The 15,020-nt window shown below is 39.5% G+C and overlaps 2 protein-coding genes across 2 annotated transcripts in view; one reads left to right on the top strand and one right to left on the bottom strand.

Moving 5' to 3' along the window:
* Nucleotides 1-2,006, top strand: part of SNX7 (sorting nexin 7) — a 42,229-nt gene extending 40,223 nt beyond the window's left edge. Inside the window, exon 9 of the mRNA XM_030033827.2 lies at nucleotides 1,986-2,006. Coding sequence (XP_029889687.1) covers nucleotides 1,986-1,991 — 6 coding nt within the window. The 3' untranslated portion in view covers nucleotides 1,992-2,006. The remainder of the gene's footprint in view (nucleotides 1-1,985) is intronic.
* PLPPR5 (phospholipid phosphatase related 5) overlaps nucleotides 1-15,020 on the bottom strand; it is a 91,703-nt gene that overhangs the window by 15,025 nt on the left and 61,658 nt on the right. The window lies entirely within an intron of this gene.

Below are 15,020 nucleotides of genomic sequence, written 5' to 3'. Positions count from 1 at the left end.
AAAACAGAGTTGACAGAATTCAGCATTTTCAGAATTTGTTTTGTACCATATCATTTAACAAGTGGCCAGTGGCTTCTGCTCCACACCGTGATGGTGAGGTCCTGATGAAAGCTCAAATCTCTTGTGAATTGAATTGTAATCTTGGGTTTTAAACATGCCACCAACTGAGGCTGGTAATGTACCATCCAGAAAAAAACTAAACTAATGTTTCATTTCAGCAGATTTTGAGAACAGCTGCCAACCCCTTGCCATGGAGATGGACCTATAGTATATCTGGAGCATACTTCATCTTTTGGGGCTAACTTTGAAGAAGCTGGGATTAATGGATAAATCATAGTTATAACAGCTCTATCTATAGCCTTGAATTATGGTGTCATAAGAAAGAAGGGCCTAATATAAATGCAAGGTAATTAACGTTGCTTAGTGAAAAAAGCAAATTTTAAAGGATCCTGTGGCTGGGTAAAGTCCAAGGGAGTTACAACAGCCCTCTGGTCAGCCCTTTTGCAGAGACATGGCCACTGAATGCAGGGGCTGAACGTTTGTGAGTGTGGAACAGCTCTACCCACAAGCCAAAGTGGCAGGAAGATGCTGTTGAACCAACTTTTGGTTGCTGAGGCATAGCTCGGTTTTGGACTGTAGTCCCTCTCTCCTTTGCCACTTGCCAGCAAAACTGAGCACACCTGTCATAAAGCTGATCAACAAGCTTAGAGTTTCTGTATTTTCTACATATGTGTCATTTTCCGTAGCAAGACCTTATCTGGGTCTCCCATGTCACAAAACTTCCGATGAGGATCCCTGTCTGTCTTATCATTTCTTTGCAAGGACAAGTTTATAAGTATGTTAATGACCAGGGAAAGAAGTTTACAGTATAAATGATTGTTCTCAAGTGAATAGAACCAAAAATATTAGAATAAACTATAAATTGCTTTTACCTAATCTCATGAAGTTGCTTAGGACACAGTGATATCCCCACCCTGTGGCAGAGGGCAAGAAAAGCTTCTCACTGTTCTAAGTCTTTGACAAAATACACATAGTAGGAGGGAGAAAGGCTGTCAAGCCTCTTGGCCTTTTCCGTTTCTTAAGTTTTATCATGTAGTTCTGCAGCATATGGGTATAACTAATTAAATTTTCTGAGCAGATGTGCAAAAGATGGATTGATATGCCAAGGCTGGTAAATGTCCAATGAGGAAGAGACTAGTGTGCCCATGACAGATTTTGTAAATAAGACATTTATGGAAATGACGAATGTAAAACATTTCATTTTAATATGTTATTCCTGAGGTTAAAAGAAGCCCAAGTCCATTGTCAATGGGGAAAAAATGTGTAATATGTCTCCATTTCTACTTTTAGAAAAATTAGTTTTTTCAAAATCTGTTTGGAATGTGTTAGCTTTTTTTAACCTGTTTCCTCTCTTCTCTCCCATTTTCTACTTACTGTTGAAAAGGAAGGTAAATAGGAAAGGATTTGGAAGGAAAGGAAAAGGTTAATGCCCTCTCACACAAAAACAAGATTAAAAAAATATTAATTTTTCAAATGTTAAAATGAAGAGTCAACTGATAAGACTAGTGAGAATCTGTACACACTACAGCTGAGCAAAACAGCAAACAAGGAATTAATGATGTTGTTACTTGAGGCAGCATGTCAGAGCAGATTTGACTGACCACTCAGAAGTGCTTAATGGCATGGCAGCTAATGCTGCTAAATGTGCCTAACCAAAGCACAATAGAAGCCTTATGGATTCTGTCCTTAAAAATATACAATCCTATTGTCCTAATTCAATATAAAGCTGGTGAGAAAAGTCACTTTGCAAAATAAAAGTAACACATTATTTGATATTCAAAATGGTATTTTTCTCCAAGTGTTACAGCCCTTTTGTAAATCAGTACTTCTGATCATGTAATTCCCTTTAGGCAGATCTAGGTATGTTCCCACCTGGCTAACTCTAGGGGGTCTTCTTTTGTCTTCTTTGTCTTGTTTTTAAACAGAGCTGAAGGAAGTTTGAGAAGTTTATATATTCTCTGTAGAGAAAGAACTAAAGAGGAAGAGTACTTTGCCTCTCCAGGTGATTCATAGTTGTCATCCTTTTTATTTTCTCCCATTAGTCTCTTCATTATTATTCACATATCTCAAATCTGTGTATTCACCTTCTCCAATTTTCAGGTGCTTTTCCTTCATAGTTAATTTCTTTCTTAATTTCAATATCCTTCATTTCCCTCTGACACCATGTAATATTTATTACATTAGTGCTAAAGCTGCATGAATAATTTATCAACTATTTTGTCTCTTTTCCTATTCAAGTATTGCCCATAATGATTTACTTGAAATATTCATTATTTGAAATGTGTTGATGAGTAATCTTTGCAAATAATTCTTGGCCTGTGTATTGTTCAGAGGTGCAACCAAAAACCCAGGTGGCAATGATTCGACACTTTTATCCAACTGTCCCCTGATGGAAGCTCTTCTTCTGATCCAGTGTTTGATGTACCTGCTGAAAACGTCCCCACTTGAAACTGCCTTCCTGAAAATACTCCTCAATGTTCACTTAAAAGTTCTGATATAGAAAAAAAATACCTGCCAAATAAGTGCATAGTTTTAGACTACTTGGAAAGGAATGACATGAGAGTCAGTGGTCAAACTAAACTCATTCAGCAGTGAGAGTGCTATCTACAGGGAACTTGCTGCTTGTTCAACTAGCCGATGCGCCGCCCATGCTGTCTTCATTCAGTCACTCCCTTCACTCCTCAGCACCATCAAACAACATAGGTTACCCTAAGTGACAAGTTCCTTAAAAATGAGATGTTGTGCATATGATGTACATAGCCAGCCTTCAGGAAGCCTGAAAGAGATAACGCTGCTACTAAAAGCAACGACAGTGCTGGGGAGTTTCCCTTGCAGCATCGATGCTGGCAGCAGCAAGAGGTCAGCATCGATCCAGGAGTGGAGGGATGCAAACAAGAGGCTTCACTTACATTCAGCCACATATTTTTAAGCCACCAGTGGCAGCCAGGGTATGTCTACTGTGTTTACATGGAAGAGGGATGCCACATTTTGGGGAGTGAGGGGCTGGGCTTTAAGGAGTCTGAAATCTGGTGGGATCAGCAGGTCCTATGCTCCATTCCCCACCTGCAAGCAGCTGGGTTTGCAGTCACCGTCTGCTCTCATCAGTGGAACAGCCATGTCCAAGCAAGCATCCCAGACTATAAATCCCTCTGTTAGCGAGGTCCTCAAGGGAAGATCCTTGGACAAACTCATCCCTTATATCCCCAGCTTCCAGCTCATTTCTGTACCTTAGAAACAGGTGGCAGTACTTTCTTGGCTAATTTGGCTTCTTTGGTGAGAAAATTGGTGCCATAAATAAATAGTGGCAACAAATTTTAGAAGTAGCATGGTTATTTTTTCCAGTTATTTTGTGTAAGCATCTATGTAAATATTGTAATTCCTTAGATGGTCAGCTTTCAAGGCCAGGGTGTGTTTCAGTTTTGTTGATAAAGCACCTAACACAGCAGTTTCTGCTCTGAAATTGGGACTTCTACTTGCTGCTACAGTGGAATTAATACTTACCTCTGCACATGTATTTTTGGTATGCCCTAGGGATGCAAACTATTCGTGTTTGAGTAGGAGCAAGGAGTCATCGCAAACTCATGGCTAGGCCCCAGAAAAGTGTCACCTATACAATGCAGTAAAGCCGTTTGCAAAATACTGTCAGTTAGAAAGTTTGTTCTCAATGACATTTCTCTTGCAGTGAGAAGACTGCTTTTAATTTAATTGCTAATTAAAAGTTCAATCATTTACTGCTTAATATTCACAATTTAGCACTAAATGAACATTAAGTGATATAATTGCTGCTGAAGTCCCTGACCAAATTCGAAAAGGAGGGTTGGGGGGCAATCTTTCCAAGCATCAGGGCTCGCTCTGTGCTTATGCCAATTTTCCACCTCCTCCTTTCATTAGCAATGCTAAGTGGGGAGTGCTGACCCTCAAGGTTAGCTTCTCTTGAATAAAAAATTGGAAGTTAAATCAGTGTGGCTATCTGCTGCGGTCTATGAGAGCTGACAGCTGTACCTGTGCTCTGCAGAGGCTCTGGGAGTGTGTCCAGGGCAGTGGGGAGTGAAACACCAAGAGGTAGAGACAGCGTGTATCAAATGGAGCTGTGCTTTGAAGAGGACAGAGAGAAGGTGCTCTGTTTATATACCAAAGCAAACAAGAGGGGCTAACTTGGAAGACAGTGAGGAAAACAAATATATTTTTTCATTCTGAATTTCTAATAAAACCTTGATACATAGAAATATATATAAGGAAGACCACAAAGTAGACAATTGGTACTGAGAATTAGTCTGTAAATGATTGACTACAGAAGCTATGACTTTTTGGAATCGTGTCATTTTTTTCTGTTTTTCTGTTTTGAGCTGTCACCCACCGTAGCCAGATTCTGTGGATGAATGTGTATCCTGTAATTAATTATTACTTATTCTTTTTCTGTCTGACCCCTGGAGTTAGCTTTTATACACTGCAAATTGTCAGAATCTGATTCGCATTCAATGCTACTGGCAGTGGGAATGATCAGAAGAATTCACTTAACAAATATAGATGATAAAATAAAATGTCACATTTTATTACATACTTTTGTTCCATCTGTCTGAGCAATTTTAAATGCCAGATTTAAAGAAGTGCCAGCAGGTCATGTCTTTCAGGGATGCTTGCATATAGCTGCACTGGCTTTTAGCATTTCCTTTCTGTTAAGAGGATAATTTGGTGGCACAGTAAACTCCTGGAAGGAGGTGAGAGCATGTGTGTTTGCAGTGGGACACTCAGCCATACTCCTGCCGCTGTGCCAGCTCCCAGGGAGAGCACAGGGAATCGCCACCTCCCATCTTCCCTCTCTCTAGCTCACAAAATTGCTTTTCGTGGTGTGAAAAAATGAACAGGAAAAAAGTCCTAGAGGAAATAACTCAGTAGAGAAAAAAAGATTGGGAAATGGAGCACAAAGTGGTAAAATAAAAAAAAAAAAAAAAAAAAAGAGAGTCTCTGATCGAAGAGTGGAGAGGAGAAGAGAAAAAATAGATAACAAATGAGTAAGTAGATGCTACAGACTCCATGTCCAGCCACTGCTTTCTGTGCCAGTTCAGTGGCACTCTGGCTCTGATGCACAGAACTGGCACTGCACAGGGAGGAGAGATTTCTTCTCCTTGGTAAAATCTGGCTGGCTTTCAAGGGGGACAATGGTATTATACAGGACAACCTGTTACTGCCCCAGCATTAGTGCAAGTAAGGTATGAACTAATGAGCTGCCAGGAGTACTGCTGTTGCTATGTCCACCCCATGAAAAAGAATTCTCATTCCACATTTCACCCTTTGCCGTCCTGTTTGTATTCCCTTTGAGAAGCCGGCAACTTGTCAAAACACATAAAAAATGCAGCCATGTTTAGGACTAAGGAACAGCTAGACAGTTCCTTCTACACACACACATGCATTTCAGACGGAGAGACCTTAAAAGGTGCAAAATTTCAGCCCACAGAACCGTAGCACTTACTGAAAAAAAGATTCTCTTCTTGTATCGCAAATTACCAGCTACTTGGAAATATAGGCCATAAGTTCTTATGTGGCCTTCCATGGAAATTCAAATTGCATTTCAAAGTTGAAATTTGCACTTATTTTCAAGTGTTCACAATATCTTGCCTTTTTTTAAAAAAAGATTGTGTTATTTCAGCTCATTTTAGGTGCATGTGTGGAGATAGGCAAAAGTGTGAAGGCACGACCAAAGCCATTTATTCCTCTTGGGCCTTAATTTTCTATATTGAATTAATTGGAGTTGGACTTCCTAATAGCTAGAAGTTAAACTTTCATATCTGCTTTTCTGAACTGGAAAGCGAGATGGCAAATTGCTTTGGCTGCCTTTGAGGCACCTAATGTAATTTTCAGCCTTTCATTTAAAAGCTGGCTGTACAATGGTAGTGGTCAGAGGAGAAGATGCCAAGCATTTATCAAGTTAAGGCTCATTAAAAAAAATATACCAGGAAATATGTATACTGGAGCCAAATACGCCACATATTTTAACAACCATTGAGCATGGTTTTGCTGAAAGAGAAGACACTGAATTTAACAAATACTCCATCTTTCCATACTGAATCTTTGAGAAGACATTGAATTTTTTTCCTTGGTTAAACTTTCATCTTCATGCTTGACCCCTGCAAATAATACCAGAATCAGGGCCCTTGTTCCTGAAATAATGTAGGTTATAAGGGAAGGTAACTCGAGTACTGGGATTTGAACATGAAAACTTCGCTAACTCCAGGCTACTATTAGTTTTGCACCCTGCCAGTGTGTAAAGTATGGATTAGATAGACTCGCAGAAATACCTCCAACTGTGCTCATGCCTTGGGGCGGATTTAGATCAGACTGATTGTTCCATTAAGCTCCCAATCTGGTGAGAAGTCACACTAGTAATTTGCATCTTCATAAAAGAATTAGCAGAGCTGTTGCTTTGAAGTTCAATTATCCATGTGCATGTTCAAAGCAGAATATTGAAAATGCATTGTGCTGTTTGCACAGCTGCAGAATGTTTGCAGGTTTGCTATCAACTTTCTGCGCAGCCAGGGAAACACAGGGCTATTGTGAAGTCTGCAGAAGATCTAAAATCATGGGCAGGCATTGAAGCAGAAGTGGAGCTCTAAAGAAAGTTTATAACTTCATTTGTGGACATTGAGGATAAATTCAACAGGCCACTTAAGGGTTTATGTTACAAGGTGCCAGCTGCAGCGCTATAGTTAAGGCTGAATTGAGCTTTGAATTTAAATCAGGGGTTCAACTTCATTACATATGTGGATGATGTGGTTTCCTTTCTTTTTTTCCTCGTCTCGAAATTTACAGTACTTGCTCTCTGAGTACACGATGGATTTCCTACTAACTAGAAAGTAAATCAAGCAGTTAAGGGTTAAAAGTAAACTGTAAAATAGATCCCTTATTAAATTAGATTTTGTTCAGAATACTACTGATTTGTTCACATTGTTACCACTGTTAAAACTCAGTTATAAAATATAAAAAATAGCTGAAAAACACTATGAAAATAATTAATCAATGTTTATGTAATTGCTATGATCAACAGCTCATTTATACTCACAGGGATTATTACGGCAACGAAGTTCACACAGCCCATCATCCCTCCTTGCCAGCACAGCCATTCGTTGCCCCAGTCCTCCGGGTTACAGCTTTCCACGCTACAGTACTCCAACTTGGAGGAGGACGCCAGTCCATTTAAACAGACGCCTTGGCCCAGCCATTAGGGCCCTCACACCTGGGTGATCTCCTGCCCGCGTGGCTGCGCAGGTGTCATTGACCCTGCAACGCTCTGTAAGACTCCCTGCATTGGTGCAGCCCTGCACGAGACCCACGCGTGTTGCCCAGAGGGCTGGGGGTGGCTGGTGGCCGGTAGTTTGGCATTTTAAAGCCTCTTCCTACGGACCTGCCTCAGGTCTCCATACGGGAACACCTTGTGCTACAGGCCGGGCAGTGCTAGGGGAGGCCTGGAGCTGCTGCTCCCACCTGGCATGCCCCCAGGCACCACCTGTGGGTCCGGTAGCAATGAGATCACTTTGCAAAAGCATCTGAAAAATACACTGATATTGGCCTGCGCACCCCATTGAGAGAGATTCCACAGCTGAATCGGGCTTTAGAGAAGCCACATAGACTACAGTATCTGTCATGAAATACGCTCTGAGAAAAATTAATATTAAACAGATTGGCCCAAGTAAGCTGCAGCTACTGCTGTCTACGCAAGGCACTTGATATATGCATTATTTTACGTCCTTCCTCCTTATATAACTGACATCATAATTCATGGACCACTCTATTGCTCACTGCCACTGTGCCACATTTTGGCTGCTGGTCATTTTTGCAGAGAACAGGAAGGATTGCTGCAAAAGAGACAGGCATGACACATAATATTTATCTATGAGTGAAGAAGATATTTTGGTATGACTTTTATATTTATTGCTAGTGACTAATCAAAGTTCCAGCTCGGCATCTGAGGATCGGGATTTCTAATTTGCTGGCTGCCTATCTCTTAATCAGAGCAACATCTTAACATCAAGGATTCTGCAGCCCGTGGCATTTTGTTATGGGAATGTACTTCATCGAAAACCTAAGAGAAACAGACAGATCTTATCGTAAGAAAACAAAAATATTACAGCTCTGATGTTATCAAAATTAAATGACTGCCTTTGAACACACTACTTTTCCTATAGCAAAGACAATTACAAAGGGAAATACAAGTGAGGAAGGTTTTTTGAAATGCAGTAAGTAACTAAGGAAATCTCATGTATGAAAATCCAGGGCGTTTTGTACAATTTCATGCATTGATGAATCTTTGCCGAAAGGAACAGAATTCCTTAAGCTTACAACTGTACATGTAATTAACCACATGAAAATGACAACCCCCAGGAATTCAATAGTTTGCCCCAAAACATCATCCTCTTGGGTCTTTTGGCAAACTATTTGTTATACAATAAGCCTCCAATGTTACAGAGTCAGATCTGCTGAGTTCACACATGGTGTATTCAGATAGCTGTGTCTTTCCAAATGAAAAACCCCAGTGGAAGAGATAACAATGTATTTATTTTATTGAAATACTACTGATCCTCCTAAAACTAAGTTTGGGATTAATCAGATTTACTGCAGTTTATTACTTTTCGTTTATGAATTATTGGAAAAGCATCAAATCCTGGGGCAGTCAAAACCCCTGTATAAACTGCAGATCAATAGAAAAATTGATTCAGTCTCTTTCCACAGCATACGTCTTCTTTTGGAGCAAGTGTAAATGTTATACAACTTAAACACTGCAAAGAATATTAAGATTATGGCTAATTTCTAGCAACTGCTAAACACCTCTAGCCCTGAAACCACACTTTCACTAACTGCACCACAGTCTTGATACATTTCTTTTCAATTATTCACATTCTTGTAATCTATAGAATCATTTATTGTCTCTCCGTGCTTAGCACTGCAACAAATAATGTCTTTTCACTGTATTGTAATTTCTTTAATATTCAATACTGTTCACACTCCTATTGAAAAAAAAAGAAAAAGTTTTCCATAGTTTTTAATAGTAGAAGGCATTTTATCTGGCAAAGAAACAAATCTTAAGAAGTAGCAATGCTAAAAAAAAAAAAAAAAAAGTTCAAAGTAATTCAAAGAAGTCCATGTCAAACCTGCATCCCACTCCCAACATGCTTATCCCAGTGGACAGAGATAAAAGTAGGTAGGTTTTCCAACATATGCAAAGGACGAATAGATCAAACTAATGTTGAACGTGATACTACAGAAAGATCAGACGATGCCCACATCGGACTTCTTTACAGGTTCACTCCTGACCTGTCATATCTAAATTAATACTTTCCTATTATTACTTAGTAAATGAATACTTGAATTATTTCTTAAATAGAAATCCAGAGGGGCATTTGCATGCCTTATTGCTACACGTAGAGCAACTGTATCTTGTCTACTTTAACAGTCACTAAAGTCAAGGGGAAGGGTACCAAAACACCATGGGAATGACTCCAATAGCCACTCCTTCCATTATGCCCTGCTATGATTTATGTTATTTTCCTTAGCTGCTTATAATCTACACACTATTTGCTAGCTACAAAAATCATGTTTGTCAAACTTGCAACATTATTGCCCCATTACAATGAGACTTCACCTTGTATTTTATTACTAACCAAAACCACTTCAATAGAACAACTCAAACCAAGGGTCTGTCTTTATGAAGCGTTCGTATATTTAGCCAGGCAGAAAGTGGAAATGATGCCACATTACTGATTTGCTCACTTCCGATCTGAACAGCTCAAACTGTAAATACTAAACATTTTTATTAAGTCATTTGTAGCCAATTTACACATATAAAATATCTGAGAGAGGATTTGTAAGTGTAGACTTGACCTGAGATCCATTTAGTCCAGGATGTGGTCTCTGGTGGGTATCAGCACCGGATTTTTCACAAGGGGTTGGGTAGGAGCAAATATGAAATAACAATCCTATAGGAGAAGTCCTGTCTTCAGGACTAAGATTGCTTCCTTAGCCTAATGGTTTAATTATACTGTAAATAGCTTGAAATCCTATCTACAATAATCATGAACATTTCCATCATCTATACATCCAATTTGTTTTTCTGAATCTTACTAAGCTCTTAGCTTCAGCAAAACCCTACAGTAATAGATGCCTGGAGTTAATTTAAAATGTCATCAGTTTCAAGCTTGTCTCACAGAAAAAAATCCTTCGTACACATGGTAACAGCTCCTGAGGAGCTGGAGCTTCTCCTTTCTTCACTTGCTTACTTTCACCACAGCCTCTTTTACTTGTTGCCACAACAAACTAGATTCAGGCTTCCTTTGGAAGAGAACGTGTATTTTTCAAAATTATTACTACTCAACACATACTATTTGTTTCTCTCAATATTATTCTTTTTCTTTGATAAAGATACATTCAGTTTTCTCAATGAAATGTTTTGCTTCTGGTTCCTTGAAGTAAAACCCAAACACCCTAATGAGGATGACTTTTTTTTCTACAGTCTCATTTGTTGAGCAAGGCATGCACATCAAAAGACAAGTAACACCACAGTGATATTACAGCTGTGAAACTGAACACAGTGCTGCTGAACACCTGGCTTCAACACTGGGGTTTTCCAGTGGCTGGAAACCTGCTTCAGTACAGTCCTGCACTTTCTGCTTTCACTTAGGCCAAGTTCCAGTGTCAGCCAGTGCATTGCGCAGAGCCACGGGATAAAATGTCTGATGTACCCGACTACTCATCTATCACAAATGAGGGACGTAGAAGATGCTGCTGCTCATGAGGAAAAAATATATTTCAACAGTACTGTCTAATCTGTCGAAAGGAAATGCAGTTATTAGAAAATATGCAAAGTGCCAAGCCCCTTGCAGTGTGCTAAACATCAAAATAAGCCCCTACTGAGAAAAGCCTCAGAGAGCAAAGACGTTTGTCCTGAAATGCACACAAAGGGGAGTGGCAGCTATAAAGAGCCCAGTTCCAAGTTCAGAAATGAAAAGAGAGAACCTCAACTTGCAATTCCATCAGAGGCTTTTCTGAACCATCCTTCTTCCCAACAGAATGTGACTTCTGCAATACAGTATTTCGGATCTTCCCAATAAAATGTCTAATGAACACTGTGGGGGCCATAATTCCTGCTGAAAAGACAAGGCCTCCTTCAGAAGTGCTGGTGCCAGGACTGCTCCAAGCTCCACGGAGCAGTCAGAGGGTGTCCTTTGAACGGCACTCCTTGCACTGCTGTGGCAGGGCAAGGGGACAACTGGATGGGTGACAGCTGAAGTCATGGCACACAGCTGCTTCCAAACCCAGCAGGAGGGAAGGGGAGGCAAAGGGAAATCGCCAGGGTGGAAAAGTTAGCTCTCAGAAGCCCAAAATGACCTTCATAGAAGAAGAGATAAGTCTGTTGTAACACCCATGGGCACAGAGGGTGCACCGCAGACATAGTTAGAAGTGGTTATGAACAGTACACAGTACTCACGAGTGTCAGCAATAACCATTAAAATAAATACTCAGTAATATGGTGGAAATAGCTGTAAAAAGTGTGCGACATGCATGATTGAGTAAAGGATAATTTCACCATCTCATTTCTCGCACATAAGGTTCTTTCTACTCCTAGCCCCCTTAAAAAGCAAATTTTTTTTCTAATTCCTGAAGGGGAAAAGGAAAAAAAAAAAAAAAAAAAAAAAAAGAATTATTCAGCTGGCAGCAGTTTGGTACCAGAGAGAATTTATTGTCACTGAGTCAATAAAAACAAAACCTCCACATGCTCTGTTTGGTTTCTCACCCATCAGACTGTTTCAGGGAGGTGATGTGTGGAGGAAAACTGTATAGTTTAATTGGGTATTATTATCTATAAATTACTAGGTAGGCCCTGAGGTGTTCTGAAATAACCTGTAAAAGAGGAAAGCATCTGCAGTAAAGAGCTTGAAGAACATCATTCTTTGCTTATTTACTACTTAGAAGTATTTTAAATCTTGTTTTTATTTCCAAGTGGTCTCAGCCTGCAAATGTACAATGCACCATCATAACAGCTGCAGATGATCTTAAGAGAACTGAATTGCAAGTACACTTTGGAGCACTGCACTGAATCATCAGTGAGTGCTGGAGAATTGTTCTTCTATTATTTTAAATGTGTACACATTACCAAATAAAATAAAAATATCGTGTATTATTGGTATTATATTACAGCACAGTGGGTAGGCTGCATAGAAACCAAAAAAGGATAACCAGAATAACTCTGTAGTTAAAATACTTTAATAAAGTTTATAGAGTTTAATTTGCTACCTGAAAAAATGACAAAAATGAGATAAAGATATAGGATCTACCCTTGATCTCAGAAGGAATTTCATTCTATTAATTGCATTACAGAACATACTCAGCTTTTGCATGATTTGGTTTTTTATAGTTTAATCATTGTAGGCTTCTCTAAATTAAATAAAATGTTCAATTGTTTGGACAAAGAAGCATAAATTACCACAAATACATCAGAAAGAATTTTTAATAAAAGCCTGCTATGCTCTATGAATGAATGGTGGTGAGGGCTATAAAATTTCATTTTAAAATGAACACTTGAATATCAGAGAAACATTCTCATGGTTCAATGCAAGCACACAGATTTTTCTCTAACATGGGAGTATTATTCTGCAATGGAATGACGGAAATGCCATAATTTGTCATAAACACAATTTAATACTTTTTTTCCATTAGAAGACTGCTTGCAGGCACAAAGATAAATTTATTACAGCAGAACCATTGGTGCTTTCACAGTTAATGCCTGATAGCATTTTCATTTAAAATTCGTTTTTTCTATGGTTTGTAACTTGATAAATTTGCCCTGGACCAAAACATGGTTCTCAAGAACTAACGGTAGGGACCTCATTTAACCAAATTACATTTAAGTACGTATTTTAAACATAATGGAAAAACATTTTCCATAACTGAATCATGATGGCATGTAACAACCACTCAGGATGCATGGGAAACAGGATGGTCAAAATCCAGTTTATGCTCTAGAGCAGGTTAAATATTACCTTTTCAGCAGCATCATGAGAGTTACTAATCTGGCCCTGAAAGTCACCATCCCTGCATGTAGGAGCCTTTGCTTTATTTTACCACTAAGAAAAACACCAATGATCATCCATGCTGCAATTAAATTGCTGTGAGCAATTAAAGCACAAAGGGCTCTCCATCCTCTGAAGGGCCATCCATCCTCTAGTAATTTCTCTTAGATGCCTGCTCACTAGCTGTGGGATGATGAGTCACAGGCTTTCACTTCCCAGTGACTTGCCCAGGTTTCGACAGATAACCTATGTCAAAAAAACAAAACCTCCAGCCCTCAGCCTACATGCCAAACAACAATTCAGCTCTCTCAACTTTTTCTTGTCTCTTCTCTCCTCCTTCCAAAAGATGCTCATCTAAACTGGAAGTTTTGACTCAACATCAGAGGCATTGGCAAACTAGCCTTGTGCTGTTTCCCTTCTGGTTTATTAAATGACAAGTAGGGGCAGAAATATTACTAAATAAGACGTGCTAAGTGCATGATGCTGCATGCTGCAGAACTAGGTTTCCCAGCCTGAACTTTGCACAGCTCTTTCCTGCTGCCCTGTAAGCATGGGAAATCTCTTAATACACAGTAGAGGCAAAATGAAGATTTCTTTGCTTCAGAAGCAATATTCCAATATGGGGCTTAATAGATTTCAAAAATCCACAAAGTCTGATTTCAAGAAAGGGCTCTTCAGAATCCACGAATCTGCCACTTAAAATTCACAAATGAATGGCATAGACTGTGCTTTTCAAAGGCACCCAAAAGTTAATCCACTGAACTGCCACTGCAAGCTAAAGCATTTGACTTTAGATTTTTACAGACTCTTTAGCAAATCCCTCAGCTATGGTATATAAGCACCTTTTCTTGGCCCAAAGAAATTGCCTCCTGCAGAGACTATTTCATGGCCTAACAGGAGCTGGCCGGGCAGCACCAGCACTGCGGCCAGCACGAATGCCCAGCAGAAGAAGCAGGGCCACTCCGTGGGGGTGAGCACTTGTTGTCATGTCAGTGCTCAGCGCGCATGCTAGAAGGGAGAACTCATGGCCTGCCTTTTCCATCACCCTGCTGGAATGAAGTACAATCTCTGCTGTTACAGTTTTCATTCCTGGGAATCTTTCCAGGCTGTGTTCTGCACAGGCTGTTTGGGCCGCCCCTGCCTCCGCCAAGTCAGTGATGAGGCACTCATTGCTTTCAGTCCCTGCTGGCTGTGTCCAAAGAGCTCATCAAGAGCTTGAGACAAATCCAAAATCTCAAGTTGAGCTCCTCAGCATGTCTGGAAGACCTTTGCTGTGTCTGTCCCACAGTAATGTATTTCCACAGCTCAACATCCTACGCAATCATATTTCTCTGCATAGAGCCAAAAAACTAAGACTTTCAAGCTGACCCTTGTAGGGTGATTCCAGCATCAGCTCATAACTGCCAGTACGTTAAGCCCAAACCCAAGTGTTCAGCCTAATATTAGACTGACTCATCCAGACATAGGCACATTTATGTAGATGTGGGCAGTTAATACCTTTGAAAAAACACTAACATTTGAAAGTTAAAATGCATTTGAAAACTTTGGCCTAAGGACACAGAATAGTAAAATTGCTACCAACAGTTTGGAAAAGCCCAAGTCAGCTGTAGCTCTACTAAGCTAGCTCTAAGATAGCTCTACTAGCATCTGTTCAGGTCTAAATACAAGACTACAGTAATCAAAAAGTGATCCATCAGTATAAAAATAGCTATCAAATAAAAATATACACTTTTAGAAGTAACATAACTTCCAATAAGCATTTAGAGAACTTCTTTGAGTTTACAAAATAATAAAGAACAACTCCATACAAAATAATAAAGAACAACTCCATACAAAATACAAATTAGAATGTGATTCTTCCATGAAGAATGACTTTCAAAGCACAGGCTACTAATTCTTAAA

Source organism: Aquila chrysaetos, chromosome 12 (assembly GCF_900496995.4).
Source record: "Aquila chrysaetos chrysaetos chromosome 12, bAquChr1.4, whole genome shotgun sequence".
Classification (NCBI taxonomy): domain Eukaryota; kingdom Metazoa; phylum Chordata; class Aves; order Accipitriformes; family Accipitridae; genus Aquila; species Aquila chrysaetos.
Note: the sequence above shows the minus strand (reverse complement) of the source record. Positions and strands in the feature narration are given on the sequence as shown.